The sequence below is a fragment of the Scyliorhinus torazame genome, chromosome 14 (assembly GCF_047496885.1).
Source record: "Scyliorhinus torazame isolate Kashiwa2021f chromosome 14, sScyTor2.1, whole genome shotgun sequence".
NCBI classification, from domain to species: Eukaryota; Metazoa; Chordata; class Chondrichthyes; order Carcharhiniformes; family Scyliorhinidae; genus Scyliorhinus; species Scyliorhinus torazame.
Genome location: NC_092720.1, coordinates 207,050,857 through 207,074,926, shown reverse-complemented (window position 1 = coordinate 207,074,926; position 24,070 = coordinate 207,050,857). Strand labels below are relative to the sequence as shown.

At 50.7% G+C, this 24,070-nt stretch overlaps 2 protein-coding genes across 7 annotated transcripts in view; one reads left to right on the top strand and one right to left on the bottom strand.

Annotated features, from left to right (window-relative positions):
* Positions 1-1,198: 1,198 nt before the first annotated feature.
* LOC140390391 (zinc finger and BTB domain-containing protein 12-like) lies at positions 1,199-11,826 on the bottom strand. Its single transcript, XM_072475521.1, has 2 exons — positions 11,530-11,826; positions 1,199-2,996 (listed from the first exon to the last, which is right to left on the bottom strand). Exon 2 carries the CDS (start codon positions 2,983-2,985, stop codon positions 1,861-1,863), a length of 1,125 nt encoding a protein of 374 aa, XP_072331622.1. The 5' UTR covers positions 2,986-2,996; positions 11,530-11,826; the 3' UTR covers positions 1,199-1,860.
* Positions 11,355-24,070, top strand: part of ehmt2 (euchromatic histone-lysine N-methyltransferase 2) — a 100,779-nt gene continuing 88,063 nt past the window's right edge. For 4 of the 6 annotated variants that reach the window (XM_072475519.1, XM_072475516.1, XM_072475515.1 and 1 more), the window contains exons 1-3: positions 11,924-12,010; positions 19,050-19,134; positions 22,721-23,047. In XM_072475519.1, the coding sequence (XP_072331620.1) occupies positions 11,939-12,010; positions 19,050-19,134; positions 22,721-23,047 (484 nt within the window). In that variant the 5' untranslated portion in view covers positions 11,924-11,938. Of the gene's footprint in view, positions 11,404-11,923; positions 12,011-12,662; positions 12,682-19,049; positions 19,135-22,720; positions 23,048-24,070 lie in introns of those variants that run through there. The other 2 variants (XM_072475518.1, XM_072475520.1) reach the window with 2 other exon arrangements.

The window sequence follows — 24,070 nt, the reverse complement described above, 5'->3', positions numbered from 1 at the left end:
CTGCACACTCTCCCCGTGTCTGCGTGCGTTTCCTCCCACAAGTCCCGAAAGACGCGCTCGGTGAATTGGGCATTCTGAATTCTCCCTCTGTGTACCCGACCCGGCGCCGAAATGTGGCGACTCGGGGATTTTCACAGTAACTTCATTGCAGTGTTAATGTAAGCCCCACTTGTGACACTAATAAAAATTATTATTATTTTAACGACAGATTCACATTCACTTTGAATGACATCTTTGGGATTTAATAATTTAATTTTTATAAATCAATTAAATTGAAGTTGAATTCTGAAGCTGCCACTCTCTGGATGGTTCATCCAATGCCAAAACCTAAAACGACGCGGATTAAAGAGGAAAGAAAATGGAGGCAGTGGCTGTTAAGCCTATGGAACTGCACTGAAAAAAATTGAATTTGGGGATGACACAAATCTGGTCAAGGATTACCACAATTAACAACATGTAATTTAACAACAATAATCGATTTTATGACCAATAATTGATGAATGGAGCACACGGATGAATCCACACCCACAGGTGCCTCCCAGTGTAACAGCCACCTAAAGGAGCTGGAAAATATTCTGCTCTACGTTTAAGGGGGATACACATACCGTCAAATGCCAATGGGGCCATAGTGGCTGGCATTGCTGCCTCTGGGCATGGAGGTTGAGTACCAGCCTTGAGCACAAAATCCAGGCTAACCCTCCCACTGCAGTGCTGAGGGAGCACCGCACTGTCTGAGGTACCTTCCTTCGAACAGAATAAAATAGAATCCCTACAGAGCAGAAAGAGGCCATTCAGCCCATCGAGTCTGCACCAACCCTCTGAAAGAGCACCTATCTAGACACCCCCCCCACCCTATCCCTGTAACCCAGTAACCCCACCTAACCTTTTGGACACTAAGGGGCAATTTATAGTGGCCAATCCACCTAACCTGCACATCTTTGGACTGTGGGAGGAAACCGGAGCACCCGGAGGAAACCCACGCAGACACGGGGAGAACGTGCAGATTCCACACAGACATTCAGCCGAGGTCGGAATTGAACCCGGACTGCTGGAGCTGTGAGGCAGCAGTGCTAACCATTGTTCCACCGAGCCACTTTTGGATCAGGTGTAAAACTGGAGCCCTCCAGCCCCACAGCCTGCCTTCTCAGTTTGACTGTTCGGAAGAGAAGCGAGGGTGTACTCCCCCCCCCCCCCCCCCCCCCAAACCCCACTGTGTATGGAACGAAGTACAGAACCCTCCGGCAACATCACTGAAAAAAATCAGCGGATAATCTGGACATTGTCACACTGTCTGCAGCATTTCTCTCATCGTATCAGTCACTGTTCTTTTACGAAGAGATTATTCGATGTTTTTTTTTAAAGAATGAATTACTTGATTGGCTGTGAAGCTCTTTGGGATGTTCTGAGGTTGTAAAAGGAGAAACAGAAATGAACGTTTCTCTGTCTCTCTTTATAAACTTCTGCTTTCTCCACATAAAAGATACTCATGGTCCTTTCTGGAAGAGGAACTGTTCGAGAGAAGCCCACAGAGAAGAGGAGACTCACTGATCCCGGTGTCCACAGAGCGAGGGAGAACCCCCGCACCAGTCCACAGAGCGAGGGAGACTGCTACACCAGTCCACAGAGCGAGGGAGACTGCTACACCAGTCCACAGAGCGAGGGAAACTGCTACACCAGTCCACAGAGCGAGGGAAACTGCTACACCAGTCCACAGAGCGAGGGAGGCCCACCGCACCAGTCTGTGGAGTCAGAGAAATGTTGCTGAGATTCTAACAGAGCGATGGAGACCCCCACGCCAGACCGCAGAGCGAGGGAGACCCCAGCGGGTCTCCACAGAGCGAGGGAGACCTCTACAAGAGCTCAGTGTCCGAGCTCGGCTAACTTGCAGTTATCAGCTGTGGTCTTGCCGTGTTGCTCTTTGAGATGCCTGCGGAGAGCAGGCTTATGGGCGAAGCTCATGTTGCAGTAGTGGCAGTGGTGAGGCCTGGCGCCGCTGTGCAGGTTCATGTGATCCTTCAGCGACCGGTTCTGGGTGAATGTCTTGCCGCAGACGGTGCAGAGGTAAGGCTTGATACCTGTATGCACATGGATATGCCTGGCCAGGTTGACCCGCTGGCTGAACACTTTGCCACACCTGGGGCACATGAAGAGCTTGTGGGCCTTCATGTGGGCCACCAGGTGCTCCGGGTGCTGGAAGGCCTGTGCGCACTCGCTGCAGTGAATGGGCTGGGGGCAGGGGGCAGCCGGGTTTGCCCGGGAGCTGGGGGGTGTCCGGGGCATGATGGGAAAGGCAGCCCTGCACTCCTCACTGGCCGAGCTGTCCTCATCCTCGGGGTAGGCACCGCTGATCAGCATACAGCCCTCCTCCTCGTCTGTCGCCTCAGAGAGATCGGGGTAGGCCTGTTGCTGGCTTCCGGAAGGTTCTGCCGCTGGGCTGTCGGTATCGATGATTACATAAACATCGTCGGCCTCTTCATTCTCCTCGGACTCGGACTTGACCTCGGCCTCCCGCTGGGCCCGTGCCTGGATTTGGATCTGGGACTGGATTTGGGCCTGGATGCGAACCTCTGGCCCGCCGCCGTCCTCCTTGATCTTGATGCGGGGGTCAATGTATCTTGACAGTGCCCGCCTGCACTCCTCCACCACGTGGTCCATCTGCAGGTAGCTGGCTGTTGTCAGATAGTTCACCACCTCCTTGAAGGGGAAGTGCAGCACCCCCGTGTAGCACGAGAGCAGGAGGCGGGAGAGCATCTCCTCGCTCTCGCTCAGTGCCACCTGCACCTCCTTGGACGGGTTGAGGAGGAACTGGTCACGCAGGAAGGGCGAGCAGGCCGCCAGCACCACCCGGTGCGCGGAGAACCGCACCTGCTCCGTCACGATGGTCACGTCGCAGAAACGCCTCTCCATCCGCAGCTGGTTCATCTTCTTCAGAGTCGTTGACTCGTGATGAAGAAACTGGAACTGAAGAACCTCTCCCGATGCCATTGCTTTTCAAACTGTTTCAAATAAAGAAACAAAAAGGTCTGTTAACCTACTGCTGATAATTATACCGCACTGGATAAACAACACATAAAGAGGCCATTCAGACCAACTAGTCTGTACTGGTGTGTATGTTCCACTTGTGTTTAAATGTGTTTAAATCTATCATCGTTAATCCTCTTTTCTCTTCTCCCTCACATACCTGTCTAGCCTCTGCTTAAATACATCAACACTATTCACTTCAACCACTCCCTGTGGTAGCGGGTTCCACATCCCCACCACTCTTTGCTGAAGAAATTTCTCCTGAATTCCCTCCTGGATTTTTCTCCCCATTCATTCGAGGGGTATCGCTGTCGCTGGCCAGGCCAGCATTCATTACCGAATCCTTATTAAAAATAAATTTAGAAGACCCAATTCTCTCTTTTTTTCCCAATTAGGGGGGAATTTGGAATGGTCAATCCACCTACCTTGCACATCTTTGAGTTGTGGGGGGTGAGACCCACATAGACACGGGGAGAATGTGCAAACTCCACACAGACAGGATTATGCCATTCAGCCCCTTGAACCTGTACTGCCATTTAATGAGATCATGGCTGATTTGTGGCCTAACCATATTTGGCCCATATTCCTTAATATCTTCGCTTCACAAAAATCGACCGACCTCAGATTTAAAATTAACAACCGTTCGAGCTTCAACTGTTTGTACTACCCTTTGAGTGAAGAAGTTCTTCTGAACATCTCTCCTGAATGGTCTAGCCCGAATTTTTCAACTATGCCCTCAAGGTTTAGAATCTCCAACCAGCGGAAATAGGTTATTATTTATCAACCCTGTCAATATCTTCAATCAGATAACCCCGTAACCTTCTAAATTCCAGCGAAAACAAGCCTAATTTGTGTTATCTCGCCTCGTAATTTAACCACTCTAGTTCAGGTATAATTTTAGTTAACCACCGTTGCACTCCCTCCAAGGCCAATATATCCTTCCTGAGGTGTGGTGCCCAGAACTGCTCACAGCACTCCAAGTGGGGTCTAATCAGGGTTTTATATAACTGCAGCATAACCTTTGTGTCTATATATTCAATCCTCTAGATGTAAATGCTGGCATTCCATTAGCTATTTTGATTATTTTCTGCACTTGTTCGTGACACTTTAAGGATCCATGCACCTGAACCCCAAGTCTCTTTGGCCATCCACTGTACCTAACCTCTTCCTTTTTTGGTCCAAAATTGGCAACTTCACACTTGCTTGCATTGAATTTCACATGCCACAATTTTGCCCAGTGATCTAGTCTGTCAATATCTTATGCTACCATCTAGGCTGTCTGCAATGCCACCTAACTTTGTATCATCTGCAAATTTGGATATATGACTTTCAATGCCATCATCCAAATCATTCATAAATAGTGCGAATAATTGAGGCACAACGTACCCTGTGCTACATCACTCGTCACATTCTACCAATTAGAGTAATTACCCATTATCCCCACTCTCTGTCACCTGCCACTCAACTAATTTCCTAACCATGCCAATAATCCCTCAACTCAGTGAGCTTCCACCGTAGTTAATAATCTCTTATGTGGCACTTAATCAAATGCCTTCTGTAAGTCCCTGTAAAGTACATCCATCGACATTCCCCTTTCCGCGACCTTAGTCACCTCTTCAAAAAATTCAAGAAGATTACTTAGGAATGACCTTCCCTTCACGTATCCATGCTGGCTCTCTCTGATCGACTGAAATTTTTTTGAGATGTTCAGTTACCTCATCCCTGATTATAGACTCCAGTAGGGCAGCATAGTGACCCAGTGGTTAGCACTGCTGGCTCACGGCACCGAAGACCCGGGTTCAATCCCGGCTCTGGGTCACTGTCCGTGTGGAGTTTGCACATTCTCTCCGTGTTTGCGTGGGTTTCGCCCCCACAACCCAAAGATGTGCAGGGTAGGTGGATTGGCCACGCTAAATTGCCCCTTAATTGGGAAAAAAAGAATTGGGTACTCTCAAAAAAAGTGGAGTGACATGTGCAATTTTCCAATCCAGAGGGACTACACCTGAACCCAAGAACCATAAAAGATGATGAGAAATGTCTTCACCCAAAGTGGTTAGCCTGTGGAATCACTACCGCAAAGCCAATTGAGGCCAAAACATTGTATGTTTTCAAGAAGGAATTAGATATAGCTCCTGGGGCTAAAGGGATCAAAGGAAGATCAGCGATGACCATAATGAATGACGGACCAGGCTTGAAGGGACGAATGGCCTATTCCTGCTCCTATTTCCTATGCTTCTAATCATTGAGTAGTCAGAATGGAAAACTTCAATCACCAAATATAGATGAAGATTACAGTAGTGTAATAGGAAGAGGGGCAAGAGTTCCTCGAGTGTGTTCAGGAGAGTTTTCCATAGCAGTATATTTTCAGTCGAATCTGAAAGGAGTCATTGGTAGATCAGGGGGGGGGCGATTCTCCCAAATGGAGCCCAAGTGTTCGCGCCGTCGCCTTTCACGACAGAGCGAACCGGGCCCGGGTACGACCTATTCTGTCCCCCACAGGGGGCCAGCATGGCGCTCTCCTTTCCCGGCGCCAAATGAGCGTCGCGTCAACCCGGGAATGCGCAGTTGGGCAGCACCAACCTGCGCATGCGCGGGGAACTTCGTTAGCGCGCCGGCCCCGACTCAACATGGCGTCGGTGTTCAGGGACTGGCCGGGCAGGGAAGTAGGAAGTAGGGGGGGGGGAGTGGCCGAGTCGCCGATCGGTGGGCTCCGATCGCGGGCCAGACCCCATTGGAGGCCCCCCCCCGGGTGAAGGAGCCCCCCTGCCCCCCCCCCCCCCCACAGGCCGCCCCCCGAACGCTCGCGCAGAGTTCCCGCCGGCAGCGACCAGGGGTGATACGACGCTGTCGTATCCGCGCGGCCGCTCGGCCCTTCCGGGCCGGAGAATCGGCGGCCCGCGATCGGCACCGCGCCGGCGCGAATGGCGCCTATTCTCCGCACCTCGGAGAATCGCACGCCGGCGTCGGGGCTCGGAGAACCGCCCCCCCCAGGTTCTTGAAAATGAGACAGGCCAAGGGAATCAAGCGTCAACAGCGGAACACTGAAGGAACAGTGAACATTTAGGTTGTCGATGAAAAAGGACAAAGAACAATCTGGAGTAAGAATAATTAACTGGGCGAAAACCAACTTCAATGGGGTAAGAATGGACCTGGCCCAGGTAAACTGGAATCAAAGATTGGCAGGAAAAACAGTGGTTTAAAGGGATACCTTCAAAGAAGAGAAAGTTGAGACACAGTCAAGGTGTATTCCCATGAATGTAAAAAGCTGGGCAAATAAATCCAGAGCTCCCTGGATGACAAAAGAGAAAGAAATTACGATGAAGCAGTAAAAGGGCGCCTGTGACAGATGTCAGGGGGATAATACAACTGAGAACCAGGCTGAGCACGGAAGGCTCAGAGGAGAAGTGAAAAAATAAATCAGAGAAGCAAAGTGAGAGTATGAGGAGAGACTGGCAGCTACCATAAAAGGGGATGCCCAAATCCTCTGTCGGCATATAAATAGTAAAAGTGTGGGAAAAGGAAAAGTGGGGTTGATTTTGCATGGCAGAAGAGGATAATAAATGTAATACTTTATAAAAACGATCCTACCCAGGTCATGACTAAAGAAGAGGGAGTTCAGAAACTGGAAGGGTTTAAAATTGATAAGGAGGAAGCATTGAATAGGCTGCCTGTACTTAAAGTTGATAAGGTACCAGGATTGAGTGAGATGCACCCAAGGATGATGAAGGAAGTGAGCTTTGAAACTTCAGGGGCACTGGTCGTATTTTCCAGTCTTCCTTAGACTTAATGATGGCGCCAAAGGACTGGAGAACTGTAAATGTTACACCCGTGTTCAAAAAGGGTGTAATGATCAGCCCAGGAACGACAGCTCAGTCAGTTTAACTTTGGTGGTGGAGAAATATCTAAAGGCAATAATTCTGGACAAAATTAATCGTCCCATGGGCAAATGAGGGTTAATTAAGGAAAGGCAACATGGATTTCTGAAGGGAAAATCATATTTAACTAACTTGCTAGATTCTTCGAAGAGGTGACAAAGGGCCACGTAATGCTGTTGACGTGTTGTACAGTGAACATACAGTACAGAAGGAGGCCATTCGGCCCATCGAGTTTGCACTGACCCATTTAAGCCCTCAGTTCCATCCTATCCCCGTAACCCAATAACCCCTCCTAACCTTTTTTGGTCACTAAGGGCAATTTATCATGGCCAATCCACTTACCCTGCAAGTCTTTGGACTGTGGGAGGAAAACGGAGCACCCGGAGGAAACCCAAGCAGACACGGGGAGAACATGCAGACTCCGCACAGCCAGTGACCCAGCAGGGAATCGAACATGGGACCCTGGCGCTGTGAAGCCACAGTGCTAATCACTTGTGCTACCGTGCTGCCCGGGACATGGGACTTCCAAAAGGAATTTGGATATAATGTGTGAGAAAAGTTATAGCTCATGGAATAAAAAGGACAGTAGCAATGTGGACACAAAATTGGTTGACTGACAGTAGACATTGCTGGTTAATGGGTACTTTATGGGCTGGAAGAAGGTTTGAAGTGGAGTTTCACCCAAGGGTTGGTGCTGGAATCCTTGGTCTTCCTGGTACCTAATAATGACCTAGGCCTTGGGTGTGCAGGGCCCCATTTGTGCATGATACAAAACTTGGAAGTATTGGGAACTCAAGAACTACAAAAGGACATAGACAATGGAATGGGCAGACAAGTGGCAGATGGCGCTCAAATGCAGAGAAATGTGAGGCGATTTTGGTAGGCAGAACACGAAGGGACGATTTAAAACTATGGATACAATTCTAAATGGGGGTACATGAACAGAGGGACCTGGGTACAGATTTTGAAAAAGAAAAAATATTAAATAGAGGGCGCCATCGACCGGCCTCATCGCGCCCAACTCGGTGTCACGGCAAGGCCGTTAAATCTGGCGAGAGGGGCGGCATGTGGCGCAGTGGTTAGCACTGGGACTGCGGCGCTGAGGACCCGGGTTTGGATCCTGGCCCTGGGTCACTGTCTGTGTGGAGTTTGCACATTCTCCCCATGTCTGCGGGGGTTTCACCCCCACAACCCAAAGATGTACAGGTTAGGTGGATTGGCCACACTAAATTGCACGTTAATTGGGGGGAAAAAAATAATAATAATTGGATACTTTAAATTTTTTAAAAATCCTCTCGCGAGGATTAGATCTCCTTAGATGTCGTGAGATGTTGTGATCTGGATCTTGCCCTCACTGGGTGTGGTCCAGATTTACATATTTAAGCGAGCAGTTAAGCTCACTCAAATATGTCAGCACTGGATTCTCCCAAGTCCTGGGATTGAAGGCCCATGCCGGGGTGCGTTGCCCTTATGAGGTGGGGTGAGGGGGTCTCGAGGGTCCCCTAACAGGTAAGTTGGAGCACTGGGGGAGTCGGGAGGCCGAGGTTGGGGATAATCGTGAGATCGGGGAGGCATTTAAAAATGACACCCCAACCTCGTCTTGCAGGGAAATGAAGGTAAGTGGGCCTGGGCAGGGTGTTCCCCACCGAGGCTAAAAAAAGAATCCTGTTCGATAGTGGGTCGTTCTCAGTGCTGAACACGCACAAAACGGGACCCAGATTTTTACCTCATTAAATAGCGCCCAGAGTAATCAAAGAAGACAGGGTGACAGTCCTGGCGGGGAACTGTAATAAACAGGTATCAAAACATCAAAGAAACTTACAAAATCCCCCCCCCCCCCCCCCCCCGGTGAGAGGCTAGCACCGCCGCCGCGTGGGACACCCGCGGGCAATGCAAAAAAGGGGCAGAGAATCGCTGGGTCCCACGCTGCACGTGCGCAGGGCTGACAAGCTGCATCCGCGCACGCCTACACCCGCACCGGAAAACATGGCGCCGGCCATGCTGGACCGCGTACCCGCCCACCCCGACCCCACCTCCTGCCCCCCCCCCCCCCTCAGCCCTAGCAGAAGCCCCCCGGCCAGCGGCACGGATCTTGGGCGAATGTGACGGCGCTGGGCACTGTCCGCAGCAGGCAGGCCGGGTTCCCGACTGCTGGGACCACACATGGCCCTCGGCCCATCGGAGGCGGAGCTTTGCGGGTGGGCCGGCTACGGCGCTCCGACAGGGTTCCAGCTGCGCGCGGCGCGCGATCCCGATGACGCCGATTTGGAGGGGGCGGAGCATCGCGAACCTGCGGCAAACCGGCGCCTGTCCTGATTTTGCCATCGGGAGCCATTCTCTGCCTGATCGACATTCTCGATTTTGGCGTTGGGCTACGGAGAAACCCGCCCATTGAATTTGGAAAGAAAAATTGCTTCATTGTTTTAAATTTGGTGCACATTACATTTTTGTGCAGGCATGAAAAGGAAATAAACTTTTGTGCAAATGGGCACGAGTGTCTGGTGGTGGCGGGTCTCCAAAGAGGTGGTTCAGTTGCAGAGATAGTGTCAGAGTGGTCGCCAGACTAGTAGTCCAGAGGCCCAGTCTTCTGCTCTGTGGACTGAATCAAACCCTACCGTGGCAGCTGGTGGAAATTAAATTCAAACGATAAAATCAGGAATTGAAAGCTTGTCTCATTAACGGTGACCATGAAACTATCATCGATTGTGGTTAACAATCCATCTGATTGGCTAATATTCTTTCGGGAAGGAAATCTGCTGCCCTCACCTGGTCTGGCCTACATGTGACTCCAACAAAGCAGTAGGTTGTTACAGGGTTTGGCGGGACTGTCCTATCAGGACAGATTGGTTCGGCTGGTCCTGTATTTACTTGCGTTTAGAGGAAGAGAGGAGGTCTGATTGAAACGTATAAAATCCCAACAGGGCTGGACTGTCTAGATGCAGTGAGCATGTTTTCTCTGGTTGGGAAATCTAGAACCAGGGGGTACAGTCTCAGGGTACAGGGTAGATCATTCAAGACTGAGATGAATAATATTTCTTCATTCAAGGGTAGTGAACCTGTGGGATTCTCTACCACAGAACACTGAGGAAGCCAAGTCACTGAATGTATTTAAGAAAAAGATAAATCATTTTTTAGCTTTTAATGGCATCAAGGGGTAGGGGGAGAAAGCCGGAGTATGGCGCTCAGGTCGAGGATCAGCCATGTTCATATTGAATGGCAGAGGAGACTCAAAGGGCCGAATAGCCTACCCCTGCTCCTCATTTCTATGACTCTTAAATATCCTCTGGGATGACCTTGAAAGCCTCGATGTGCACATCACCAACAATTTGTCCTGGTCCACCCACGTCGACGCTGCCACCACAAAGCAAACAGCGCCTAAACTTCCTCAGGAAACTAAGGAAATTTGGCATGTCCACATTGGCTCTTACCAATTTTCACAGATGCACTATAGTAAACATCCTATGTGGTTGCATCACAGCCTCGTATGGCAACTGCTCGGCCCAAGACTGTAGGAAACTACAAACAGTCACGGACACAGCCCTGTCCATCAGGTGAGACCACCTCCCATCCATGGACTCTGTCTATACCTTATGCTGCCTTGGGGAAGGGGCAGCATAATCAAAGGTCCCTCCCACCTGGGTTAATCTCTCTTCCAACTTCATCCATTAGGCAGGAGATACAAAAGTCTGAGAACACACACTAACAGATTCAAAAACAGCTTCTTCCCTGCTGTTACCAGACTCCTGAATGACCCTCTTGTGGACTGATCTGATCTCTCCACGCATATTCTCTACTGAGTAGCACTACAGTCCGTATGCTTCACCCGATGTCTGTGTATTTGCATTATATATTTATCTTATGTCCTATGTTTTTTTCACGTATGGAACGATCTGTCTGGACTGTACGCAGAACAATACTTTTCACTGTACCTCGGTACACGTGACAATAAATCAAATCCCTAACTATTCAGTTAAAGAGCAATCAGAGATGGGCAACAAATGTGGGCCTTATCAATCCCATGAAAGCATAAAATGGGCAGCACGGTTAGCAAAGTTGCTTCACAACTCCAGGGGCCCAGGTTTGATTCCCGGCTTGGGTCACTGTCTGTGCGGAGTCTGCACGTTCTCCCAGTGTCTGCGTGGGTTTTCTCCGGGTGCTCCGGTTTCTTCCCACAGTCCAAAGATGTGCAGGTTAGGTGGATTGGCCATGCTAAATTGCCCTCAGTGTCCAAAATCCTTGGGTGGGGTTTCCGAGTTACGGGGATAGGGTGGAGGTGTGGGCCTAAGTAGGGTGCTCTTTCCAAGGGCCGGTGCAGACTCGATGGGCCGAATTCTGCACTGTAAATTCTATGATTCTATGAAATGAAATTGGGGGGGGGGGGGGACGCTGCTCCTTTAAGAGTGCTTGCCCTTTAAGGATAGGCCCCGCCCCTCCAGCCGCTAGACCCCGCCCTGTCGCTGCGCCATGACGTCACGGGCCGGGAGCCATGGCTTCCCTGGATGCTGAGGTGAGAGAGTCGCTGAGGGGAGGGAATTCCTCTTTCCGAGTAAAAACCACCGCCCCTCCCCCCGTCACCCGGGTCGCTCGGAATCCTCTTCACCCCCCATCCTCGTCAAATCCCTTTCCGGCTTACATCTAAAACCGAGGCCTATCCTTTGCGTCTTCCCCGCTCCTTGTTCCTCCGTTGGCTCCGAGTCCACGGCGGCCATGGGTCTGGGGCGCTTTGTGAGGCGGAGAGGTGGGTGGAGGGCGGGGGGGGAGAGGAGGCGGTTGATTGACAGCGGGTACCCCGGTCCCTGTGTTGCTCATTGGCTCCCCCTCCCGTTGGCTTGCGAGGGAATGCCATATGCTGGTTTGGGGGCGGAGGGTAACGGGACGATCGATTGCCGAACCCCACCGTCTGCGTGAGGCATCGCCTCTCACTGGCGTTGGCTTGCAGGGATTGCGTTATACAGGGTTAGGGGTGAGGCGATGTTGACTGACTGCTGCACCCCGCAGCCTGTGCAACGTATCCGTGGGCCACCATTGGAATGTGAAGGCATATGCTATGCAGATTGGCGGGCGGGCTGCCCCGCGGCGTGGTGGACGATTTACTTTCGAGCCCCGTAAGCTGTGTAAGGCATTCGCATTCTCCTGTGGGCGGCGTGTGGGCTATGCGTTATACAGGGGTTCATGTGGGGGCGCTGTGTAGTGTGATTGACGACCGATCCCGAAACCTGCATAGTATATTAGCCTCCACTCCTTTGTTTGTGATATATGCGTTATCCAGGGTTTGGGGTGCGAGGCCGGCCAACCCCCAAGCGATAGACATGCTGCCTTGTTTCTGTGCAATTTTTTAATTCCCGTACGTACATTTAACAATAAACTTGCAAGCTTGGGATTCCAGTCAGTTACTTTCTCTCCAGCTCAAAATAAAACTCCCCATTTTATGTAGTCCTTCAAAGCGGTGTATTACCATTTTTTTTTTTAAAGTACATTTTCTTTGGCGTTTTAAAATGCAACCCTCTATGGAAACTTAGTACATTGCATTGTCCATTGCTCCACTGGGCATGTTCCAATTCTGTTTACCAACTTTGCAGGCCCTTCACATTGGACTTCGAAATAGGAGTAGCTGTCGTCCCTTAACATTGCTGAATCGCGTATCAACATCCGGGGGCGGGGGGAGGGGGGGGTTACTATTGACCAGAAAATTAACTTAACCAGCCGCTGTGCTGCAAGTGCAGATCAGAGATTAGGAGTGTGACTCGCCTCCTGACCTCCCCAAAGCCTGTTGACCATCTAAAAGGTACCGTATGTGGCACAGGCAGCACTGCTGGGCCGAATGGCCTTCCTCTGCACTGTAGGGAATTCTATTGTGACTGAAGTCAGGAGTGTGATGGAATGCTCTCCACCTGCCTGAATGAGTGCAACACCATCCAGTGCACAACAGCCTGCTAGATTGGCACCCCATCCAACACCTTAAATATTCACTCCCTTCAGCACTGGTGCACAGTAACAGCATGGTAGCACATGTGACTAGCACTGTGGCTTCACAGCGCCAGGTTCGATTCCCTGCTGGGTCACCGTCTGTGTGGAGTCTGCACATCCTCCCAGTGTCTGTGTGGGTTTCCTTCGGGTGCTCCGGTTTCCTCCCACAGTCCAAAGACGTGCAGGTTAGGTGGAATGGCCATGCTAAATTGCCCTTAGCATCCAAAAAGGTTAGGAGGGGTTATGGGGATAGGTTGGGTGAGGGCGTAAGTGGGTCGGGTCAGACTCGATGGGCCGAATGGCCTCCTGCACTGTATGTTCCATGTATCTATGTTTGCCATCTACAAAGTGCACTACAATTCACCCAGGCTCCTTTCACACCATCCTGATTTGGAACTGTATCACAGTTCCTTCATTGCCACTGGGCCAAAATCCTTGAACACCCCCCCCCCCCCAACCACCCAGCACTGTGGGTATACTTGCACCATGTGGATGGCAGCATTTCAAGAAGGCAGCTCACCACCACCTCAAAGGCAATTATAAGAATGGGCACTAAAAGTACTGGCCTCGCCCGTGATGTCCACAACGTTTGAAATAATTTTAAAATCCCTCTCCGTATCCACTCCATCAAGCCTCCTGCAGGATCTTGTATGTTTCAATGAGATCACCTCATTATTCTAAACTCCAATGGGTAAAGTGTTCAACCGCTCTTCCATTTTATCAGAATGTGTTGGGTCAAATGCAAAACTTTACGTGGCAGTTGACTTGTTAAGTAGGTATATGGTGTTTATCCTCTTCTGGGGTAGGGAGGTGGGAGTGCTTAATCAGTCCGGCTTCTTGCTGTTGGTCGTCGTCAGTGACTCCAACAATACAGGAGCTGTGGAGGTCGGGTGTAAGTTGAGGGCAGAATGACACCTCAGCCTTGATGCATACCCATGCCAAATAGCCTGACTGGTCACAATCTAGACTCCGACTCATGTAGTATGGGCACCTGAGCCCAGTGAGGAGTGAACAACTTTGAAAGTAAAGTGTTAGAGTGTCACCACTGCTATGTTAAGGGAAATAGGACCTTCCGCTCCATTCTATCTCGGCCCCTTGTCGTTTTATACACCGCCGACACATCGCTCAGCCCCTCTGTTCCAAAGAAACAATCCCAGCCTATCCAATCTTTCCTCATCGCGGGAATTCACCAGTACCGGCAACAACTTTAGTAAATCTCCTTTGTACCCCTTCCTAGTGTGATCACATCCCTCCTGTAAGTGTAGTGACTAGAACTGCACACTGCTCTAGCTGCAGTTTATCTAGTGTTTTATACTGTTCGAGCCTTCCTTCTCATTTTATATGGGATTCACATTTGATATACAGCACAGAAAAATGCTGTTCAGTCCATACTGGTGTTTATGTTCCACTCGCGCCTCCTCCCATCTTTTTCCTCGTTTAAATTCTCATTGTAGGGGCAGCACGGTGGCGCAAGTGGTTAGCACAGTTGCCTCACGGCGCCGAGGTCCCAGGTTCGATCCCGGCTCTGGGTCACTGTCTGTGTGGACTTTGCACATTCTCCCCGTGTTTGTGTGGATTTCGCCCCCACAACCCAAAAATGTGCAGGATAGGTAGATTGGCCACGCTAAATTGCCCCTTAATTGGAAAAAATGAATTGGGTACTCTAAATTTATTTTTAAAAATAATAAATAAATTCTCATTGTAACCCTCTTCCCTTCTCCCTCATACAGTTATCTAGTTTTCCCTTAAGTACATTCACTACGTGTACATATGTGTTATATATTTGTTGTATCGTCGCAGACACAGTGGGATGAATGACTTCTCTCTGAACTGTAACTTTTCAATGGTAGTGGGGTTAAAAAAAGCTTCCTTGAAATCCCTATTGGATTTCTTGCTGACTATCCTATGATGGTGGCCTCTAGTTTTGCTCTTCCCTACAAGTGGAAATATTCTCTCTGCATCCACTCAAAGCCTTTCATAGTTTTAAAAACCTCTATCAGGTCACGCCTCAGCCTTTTTTCAAGAGAGAAGAGACCCAGCCTGTCAAACCTTTCCTGATACGTACACCTACGTATTTCTGGTATCACCCTCGGGATTAATATCATTTCCTTTTTAATTCTATCACTCTGGCAGCAAAGCCTCTTGCTTGGTTTGCTTTTCTGTATTGGGCTTGGCAATCTGAAGCAGCACTGTTCGTTACTGCTGTAATTTTACTCTGAGGTTTCCTTGGACCTATGCCTCAACCAGACTTGTACTTTGCAAGCAATGAGTGATCTCCCTATTCCTCCTACCAAAATGTACCATCTAACATTTATATGTGTAATTTATCATCAGAGAATTTACAGTTCAGAAGGAGGCAATTCGGCCCATCGAGTCTGCACCGGCTCTTGGAAAGAGCACCGCACCTAAGCCCACACCTCGACCCTATCCCCATAACCCAGTAACCCCACCCAACACTAAGGGCAATTTTGGACACGGCAATTTATCATGGCTACTCCACCTAACCTGCACATCTTTGGACTATGGGAGGAAACCGGAGCTCCCGGAGGAAACCCATGTACACACGGGGAAAATGTGCAGACTCCGCACAGACAGTGACCCAAGCCGGGAATCGAACCTGGGACCCTGGTGCTGTGAAGCAACTGTGCTAATCAGCGCCTTAGACCATTTGGCCACACTGCCACTTGTTAACTGGATCCTCTTTCCAAGGGCTGATGCAGTCTCGATGGGCCGAATGGCCTCTTTCTGCACTGTAGATTCTATAAATTCTATGATTAATGCTCCAGTCTCTGCAGGAGCTTGGTTCTAATTGCTAGAGATGGATTGAGTTTTATGGCGCCAGGGACCTGGGTTCGATTGCGACTTTGGGTGACTGTGGAGTTTGCACTACCCCCTCCCCTCCCTCCCGTGCCTGCCTGCCTGTGTTTCCTCCTGGTGCTCCGGTTTTCCCCCACATTCCAAAGATGTGCAGGTTAGGTAGGTTGGCCACGATAAATTGGCCCTTAGTGTTAGAAAGGTTAGTTGGGATTCCGAGGATAGGGCGGAGGAGTGGGCCTAGGCAGGGTGCACTTTCGGAGGGTCGGTGCAGACTTGATGCGCTGAATGGCTTCCTTCTACGCTGTAGGAATTCTATGATGAGGCGAATATCTTGAAGCCTTTTGTCAGTGGCCTCAAGGACACTAATGGGCAGCATTACATTGAGTAACTACAGTTACCAGGTGGCACATTGGCGGAGTTTTATATCCAGCCGATGTTCCTCCTCATGTAAACCCAAATCTCCCAGCATCCTCGCTGTGTTGACGTTACATTCAATAGGTTTAAAAACCTCTATTTGATCACCCCTCAACCTTCTATTTTCAACCGAAAAGAGACTCCGCCTGTCAGTCCCTTCCCGATATCTGTACCCACACTTTTCTTCGATCACCCTTGTAAATCTTTTTTGCCACCTGTCTTTAATGGGTGACTGTGGAGTTTGCTCTTTAATTGTGGTCTAACCACGGTTCAATACAGGTTTAGTGTAACCTCCCTACTTTTCAGTTCAGAACGAGGGCTCATAAATATAGGACAAGCACTAAAACAACCCCAGTCGGGAATTCAGGAGAAACCTCTTCACCCCGGAGAGTAGTGAGAGTGAGGAACCCCACCGGGAGAGATTGAGGCAATTAGCGGACACTTTTTGAAGGTGAAGTCAGATGAGGGATAAAGCAACTGAAGGATATTTTAATAGGGACGGTGAAGAGGGTGGTGAAGAACATATAACTAGATGGGCTACATGGCCTTTTTCTGTGCTTTAAACTTTGTTCAATATTGGGATCATTAAAATCAAATTAAAAGTGAGCCTTTTTCCAACTGCAGCATGATTGTCCAGCAGCTGCTGTTACTTGTCTTGCCTCAGAGACTTTACAGCGTAGCGTTCTCAAAGCAGATGATGGTCTCGCCTGATACTGTCATGGGTCAGATTAACCCCTTTGGTCACTTCCCATTGTGCAGCCATTGCCCTGCTTGGAGCTCCCTCCCCCAACACGAACACTCCCCGAGCTGAAAGTAGGAAAGTGTGGGATACAAAGGGATGGGGATAAGAACATAAGAACTAGGAGCAGGACGAGGCCATCTGGCCCCTCGAGCCTGCTCCGCCATTCAATGAGATCATGGCTGATCTTTTGTGGACTCAGCTCCACTTTCCCGTCCGAACACCAGAACCCTTTATTCCTTTGGGGATGAGGAAAGCAGAGGTCCGGCCTTATCTCTGGGCTGCACGTCAATTGATGTTGAGTTAAAAGGCTGTCTGGAAGGCTCAAAGGCAGAGAAGGGGATAATGTTCGGATCTGCTCTCACCCCAATCTCAGGATTCTACCCCCCCCCCCCGCCAACCCCTCCCCTGGATCTCACCCCTGCACAAACCACCCCATCTCTCTATTTCCCCCCCCTCCTCCCCCCCCCCCCCCCCCCCCCCCCCCCTCCCCCGGACCTCATCTTCACTATAGCCCCCCGGACATCACCCTCAGCACAGCCTCGGACCTCACCCCTCCTTAGACTCCACCTTCACCCCCTCCTTAGACTCCACCCTCACCCCCATCCTTAGACTTCACCCTCACTCCCTCCTCATTCCTCACCCTCACTCCCTCCTCTGACTCCAGCCTCACTCCCTCCTCTGACCCCAGCCTCACTCCCTCCTCTGACCCCAGCCTCACTCCCTCCTCTGACCCCAGCCTCACTCCCTCCTCTGACCCCAGCCTCACTCCCTCCTCTGACCCCAGCCTCACTCCCTCCTCTGACCCCAGCCTCACTCCCTCCTCTGACCCCAGCCTCACTCCCTCCTCTGACCCCAGCCTCACTCCCTCCTCTGACCCCAGCCTCACTCCCTCCTCTGACCCCAGCCTCACTCCCTCCTCTGACCCCAGCCTCACTCCCTCCTCTGACCCCAGCCTCACTCCCTCCTCTGACCCCAGCCTCACTCCCTCCTCTGACCCCAGCCTCACTCCCTCCTCTGACCCCAGCCTCACTCCCTCCTCTGACCCCAGCCTCACTCCCTCCTCTGACCCCAGCCTCACTCCCTCCTCTGACCCCAGCCTCACTCCCTCCTCTGACCCCAGCCTCACTCCCTCCTCTGACCCCAGCCTCACTCCCTCCTCTGACCCCAGCCTCACTCCCTCCTCTGACCCCAGCCTCACTCCCTCCTCTGACCCCAGCCTCACACCCTCCTCTGACCCCAGCCTCACTCCCTCCTCTGACCCCAGCCTCACTCCCTCCTCTGACCCCAGCCTCACTCCCTCCTCTGACCCCAGCCTCACTCCCTCCTCTGACCCCAGCCTCACTCCCTCCTCTGACCCCAGCCTCACTCCCTCCTCTGACCCCAGCCTCACTCCCTCCTCTGACCCCAGCCTCACTCCCTCCTCTGACCCCAGCCTCACTCCCTCCTCTGACCCCAGCCTCACTCCCTCCTCTGACCCCAGCCTCACTCCCTCCTCTGACCCCAGCCTCACTCCCTCCTCTGACCCCAGCCTCACTCCCTCCTCTGACCCCAGCCTCACTCCCTCCTCTGACCCCAGCCTCACTCCCTCCTCTGACCCCAGCCTCACTCCCTCCTCTGACCCCAGCCTCACTCCCTCCTCTGACCCCAGCCTCACTCCCTCCTCTGACCCCAGCCTCACTCCCTCCTCTGACCCCAGCCTCACTCCCTCCTCTGACCCCAGCCTCACTCCCTCCTCTGACCCCAGCCTCACTCCCTCCTCTGACCCCAGCCTCACTCCCTCCTCTGACCCCAGCCTCACTCCCTCCTCTGACCCCAGCCTCACTCCCTCCTCTGACCCCAGCCTCACTCCCTCCTCTGACCCCAGCCTCACTCCCTCCTCTTACCCACCCTCCCTCCCTCCTCTGACCCAGCCTCCCTCCCTCCTCTGACCCAGCCTCCCTCCCTCCTCTGACCCCAGCCTCCCTCCCTCCTCGGAACCCCACCTCACTCCCTCCTCATTCCTTGCCCTCACTCCTTTCTCAGACCCCTCACTCCTTCCTCAGACCCCACCCTCGCCCCTCATCAGACCTGTCCCAGTCTCTCCTCCTTCCCATGGGCCATTCCTGTCCACCAGGGTGCCAGGATGGAGGAAATGGTGAGGAGAATTAATTAAATTGGAACCAGTTTGTTTTTCTGTTGAAGCATATTCAGGTATTATGCTTGTCTTTATCCAGGGGGAGACTAGTAGAACGGGTCAGGCCACAGCAAAACCAGAGCTCCTGGGGCTGGATCCAACCCCCAGCAGTGAAGTAAACCAAGGTAAGGTTAACCCATTCAAAATGGCTATCATTCTGTTGGCAAAGCTGGCAGCCATTTTGCACACAACGTGATCCTGCAAACAGCAACGAGAGGAAAGGCACGGTGATCTGTTTTATCGGTGGAGAGAGGGTTGTTGGCCAGTACAGTGTTGGGAGAACTCTCTCAACACTGTTCAGTGAACTTTTGTCACGCACTGAGCCAGGTCAAAGGGCAGAGAGGTGGCAGAGAGGTTCAACTTGGTATAAGCGCAAAGTCAATGAAATTTGGCAGGAGAGGTGAGAATTGACGTGATGTGGCAACATGCCTGATGCAAGGTAGCAGGAGGTGGTTCAAACCAGTAGTGTGGTCTTCGTAGGCAGTAGCTGTGGCTTTTAAGCCTTAAGGAAGGGATGAGGCCTGTTGAGGGGGAAGATCTCAGGAGGAGGTGAGGGGTCGAGGTTTGAGGGGAGATCTGAAGGAGTAATGTTAAATTTGACCTAGCGTTGGTGAGGCCAGACCTGGAGTTCAGTGTTGAACTGTGTTGAAAAATGGTGGAGAATTACTGGAGGAATTCAGGGGAGGCCTGGAAAGCTGAATGGAGGAGAGTGAGTTACGAGGAGGATAGCTTGGGGAAGAGGAGGATTGGGGTGCCAGGAGGTGGTGGATAAGGACTTCAGAGGTACAGTGATGTTGGATGCAGATGTGTTCAGGACACAGCTATTGGGCATTGTGGACCACTGTTTAAAGTTGTGGGAAATTTAGGCAACTGTTCCCATTTTTGACTGGAGAGGGTATTTAAATTGTGGGGGCCATTCACGTTCGGGTGGTGATGCAGAAAACCATGATAGGGAGTTGAAATAAAGGACAGACTGAATTCTTAAAAGTCAAGGTAGGAACCCGAACGGTGCAGGAGAGTATGCCAGGAGCAGCCCCAGCCATACCTAATAACGAGATGTCAACATTGTGAACCCACAAGATAGGACTGCTTGTGTGCCAAACAGTGGAAGCAATATGTGATAGACAGCTAAGTAACCCCGCAACCAACAGATCCGGTCTAAACTCCGCAGTCCTTAATCAACTCCCAGAGGCTCCATAAATAGCCTCATCCTCAATTTGCACATTAGTGCAAATGACCAGGCTGAAGCATTTGCAACAATCTTCAGCCCGACGTGCCGAGTGGATGATCCATTTCAGCTTCGTCTGGAGAGCCCAACGTCACAGATGTCAGTCTTCAGTCAATTTGATTAACTCCACAAGGTAAGGCAGCACAGTGGGTAGCACTGTTGCTTCACAGCGCCAGGGTCCCAGGTTCGATTCCCGCTTGGGTCACTGTCTGTGGAGTCTGCACGTTCTCCCCGTGTCTGCGTGGGTTTCCTCCGGGCGCTCCGGTTTCCTCCCACAAGTCCCGAAAGACGTGCTGTTAGGTGAATTGGACCCGAACAGGCGCTGGAATGTGGCGACTAGGGGATTTTCACAGTGACCTCATTGCAGTGTTAATGTAAGCCGACTTGTGACACTAATTTAAGATTATTATTATATCAAGAAATGACTGAAGGCACTGGATAATGCTAAGGCTATAGATCCCTAACAATATTCCGGCAATAGTACTGAAAACCTGTGCTCCAGAACCGGTCGCGACTCCAGCTAAGCTGTTCCAGTACACTTACAGCACTGGCATCTACCCGGCAATGTGGAAAATTGCCCGGGTATATCCTATACACAAAAAGCAGGACAAATTCAACCCGGCCAATTACTACCCCGTCTGTCTACTCTCCATCATCAGCACAGTGCTGGAAGGGGGCATCAACAGTGCTATCAAACTGCACTTACTCAGCAATAACATGCTCACTGATGCTCAGTTTGGGTTCCGCCAGGATCACTCATCTGACTTCATCAGAGCCTTGGTTCAGACATGGACAAAAGAGCTGAGCTCCAGAGGTGAGGGGAGAGTGACAGTCATTGGCATCAAGGCAGCATTTGATTGAGTATGGCATCAAGAACCCTGAGCAAAACTGGAGTCAATGGGAATCGAGGTGGGGGGGGGGGGGCACTCCGCTGGTTGGAGTCATACCTGGTACAAACGAAGATGGTTGTGGATGTTGGAGGTCAGTCATTTCAGTCCCGGGACATCACTGCAGGATTTCCTCCGGGTAATGTGCCCGACCCGACCATCTTCACCTGCTTCATCAATGACCTCCCTTCCAACATAGTATCAGAAATGGGGATGTTCGCTGATGACTGCACAATGTTCAGCACCATTCGCGACTCTGCAGATACTGAAGCAGTCCGTGTCCAAATGCAGCAAGACCTGGCAATGTGCCAGGCAATGACCAACTCCCAACAAGAGAGAACCTAATCATCTTCCCAAAATAAGAATCTTTATTGTCACAAGAAGGCTTACATTGACACTGCAATGAAGTTACTGTGAAAAGCAACTCCTTACCGTTTCCTACTGCTACTGTGTGTGGTTACGTGAGTGGTGGTGTCCACTAACAGAAAGATTTTGGGCTCCCTATTTCTTCTCCAGTCCTATAGCCCACCAAAATCCTTTCAATTCTGGCCTCTTGACTAACCCCAGTTATAATTGCTCCACCATTGGTGGTCATACCTTCAGCTGCCCAGGCCCTAAACTCTGGAATGCCCTCACTAAATCTCTCTGCCTCGCTTTTGTCCTTCAATTCCTTTACTCTGACCAATCGTTCAGTCATCTGTCCTAATATCTCCTCATGTGGATCAGTGGGTTCCTTTGGACATTTTACCTCCGACTTTACTTTGGCCGTTTACATATAAAAGCAAGTTGTTTCTTATTCATTCATGAGATTTGAGGGTCGCTGGCAAGGCCAGCATTTATTGCCCCTCCCTAATTGCCCTTGAGAAGATAGTGGTGAGCTGACTTTATGAACCGCTGCAGTCCCTGAGGTGTAGGTACAGTCACCGTGCTGTCAGTGAGGGAGTTCCAGGGTTTTGACCCAGGTGTTGATGTGAAGCTGGGTTCTGTCTCCCTTCTCTCCATTTCTCGAGAGCGAGAGAGAGAGTAGAATGGAAAACGGAGAGAGTGCCACGTTGAACAGAGAGGTTCTACTAAAAGGGAAAGAGTGAAGAGGCCAGGGGCCCTTTTCTCTAGAAAAGAGAAGACTGAGGGATGACCTGATCCGAGGTCTTCAAAGGTATGAAAGAATTCGATAGGTAAGACATTCCTACTGGCAGGCAGGGACCATCAATATAATAATACAACAGGGATAGTGGGAATATGAAACTCACTACCACGCAGAGCGGTTGAGGTGAATAGTATAGATACCTTTAAAGGGAAGCTGGGTAAACGGGAGGGAGAAAAAACCAGAAGGATAAGTTGATGGAATGAGATGAAGTAGGGGCGGGAGGACGCTTGTGAAGATTAAACACCAGCATGGAACAGTTGGGTGGAATGGCTGGTTTCTGAGCTGTGAACACTTTTGTAATGGGAGAGTGCGGTTTGTTCATTTGATGCGTTTCCTTGCTCATCTCAACATTCATGCCTCGGGGGGGACACCCTCGCTCGACTGTGCGTTGGGAGGTTGGCTGTGCAATGTAACCCGGGAAATAAATGTGGCGTGGCTTTATTTTGCAGGGATCGGCGAAGCGGCAGTACTGTTCCCCAAGAAACTGGGGCAAGTGTCAAATCCCGTGGCGGGCGCTGTAGGTGCAATGGGAAACATCGCCTTGCAGAATAACGCTGAGGTACCGTGCTCTGGGACCAGCCAAGAGATCGCGGCGAAGGCCCCTGATCCTGAAACCGCGACGGTCACAGGTGCCCGAGGGGACGAGTCGGCAAGCAGCGAAGCACAGGGTAAATCTGTTGAGCCCTATCTGGGCTTGGAGTGCTCGTCCTCTGATGCTGCGACTGTCAGCCGGCTGGGATCTCAACCCGGAGCTCTTCCTGTCAAGAGCCTTTCAGGTAACTATTCCCCTGGAGTTTACGTCACCTCAGTTGTAAGTAGGTTGTCCAACACATGTGGTGGCAGGGAGAACTTTGGGGAATCCTCATGGAGTCAATAAGTAATAATTGGGAGCAGGGGGTGGGGTTTCAGCCAGGGCCTTCGCTTTAATTGACAAGAATCAGATGGGGTGAGGTGTCATTTTCTTTTGCGCAGCAGATTGTTGTGGTCCAAAATAGCCGGCACTCTACAATTCTGACCTCATGTGCATCCCAAATTCTATTTGCTTCACAATTGGCTTTCAGTTACCCGGGCCCTAAAAGCCCTGGAATTGCCTCCCTAAACCCCTCCTCTTTTCTCCTTTAAGAACTTCTCAAAACCAATGTGGCTCTGTCAGATTTTAAAGGGCCTTGGGGCATTTTACTGCTTTGAAGACACTATACAACTGCAACTCGTTGTTGAAAGACACGTGGGAGCAGATTCAATAGCTTTCAAAGGAGGATTGGGTGAATACTTGGAAGAGCAAAGTAAAATTGTCGGACTAAGGGGAAGGAGTAGAAGAGGGGATTTTGACGGGTTGAATGACCTCTCCCTGCCCTCTTCGATTGGATTGGATTTTGTTTATTGTCACGTGTACCGAGGTACAGTGAAAAGTATTTTTCTGCGAGCAGCTCAACAGATCATCAAGTACATGAAAATAAAAGAAAAGAAAATACAGAATAGGGCAACACAAGGTAAACAATGTAACTACATAAGTACCGGGATCGGATGAAGCATACAGGGTGTAGTGTTAATGAGGTCAGTCCATAATAGGGTCATTTAGGAGTCTGGTCACAGAGGGGAAGAAGTTGTTTTTGAGTCTGTTGTGCGTGTTCTCAGACTTCTGTATCTCCTGCCCGATGGAAGAAGTTGGAAGAGTGAGTAAGCCGGGTGGGAGGGGTCTTTGATTATGCTGTCCACTTTGCCCAGGTGTTGATGGAGTCAATGGATGGGAGGCAGGTTCGTGTGATGGACTGGGCTGTGTTCACGACTCTCTGAAGTTT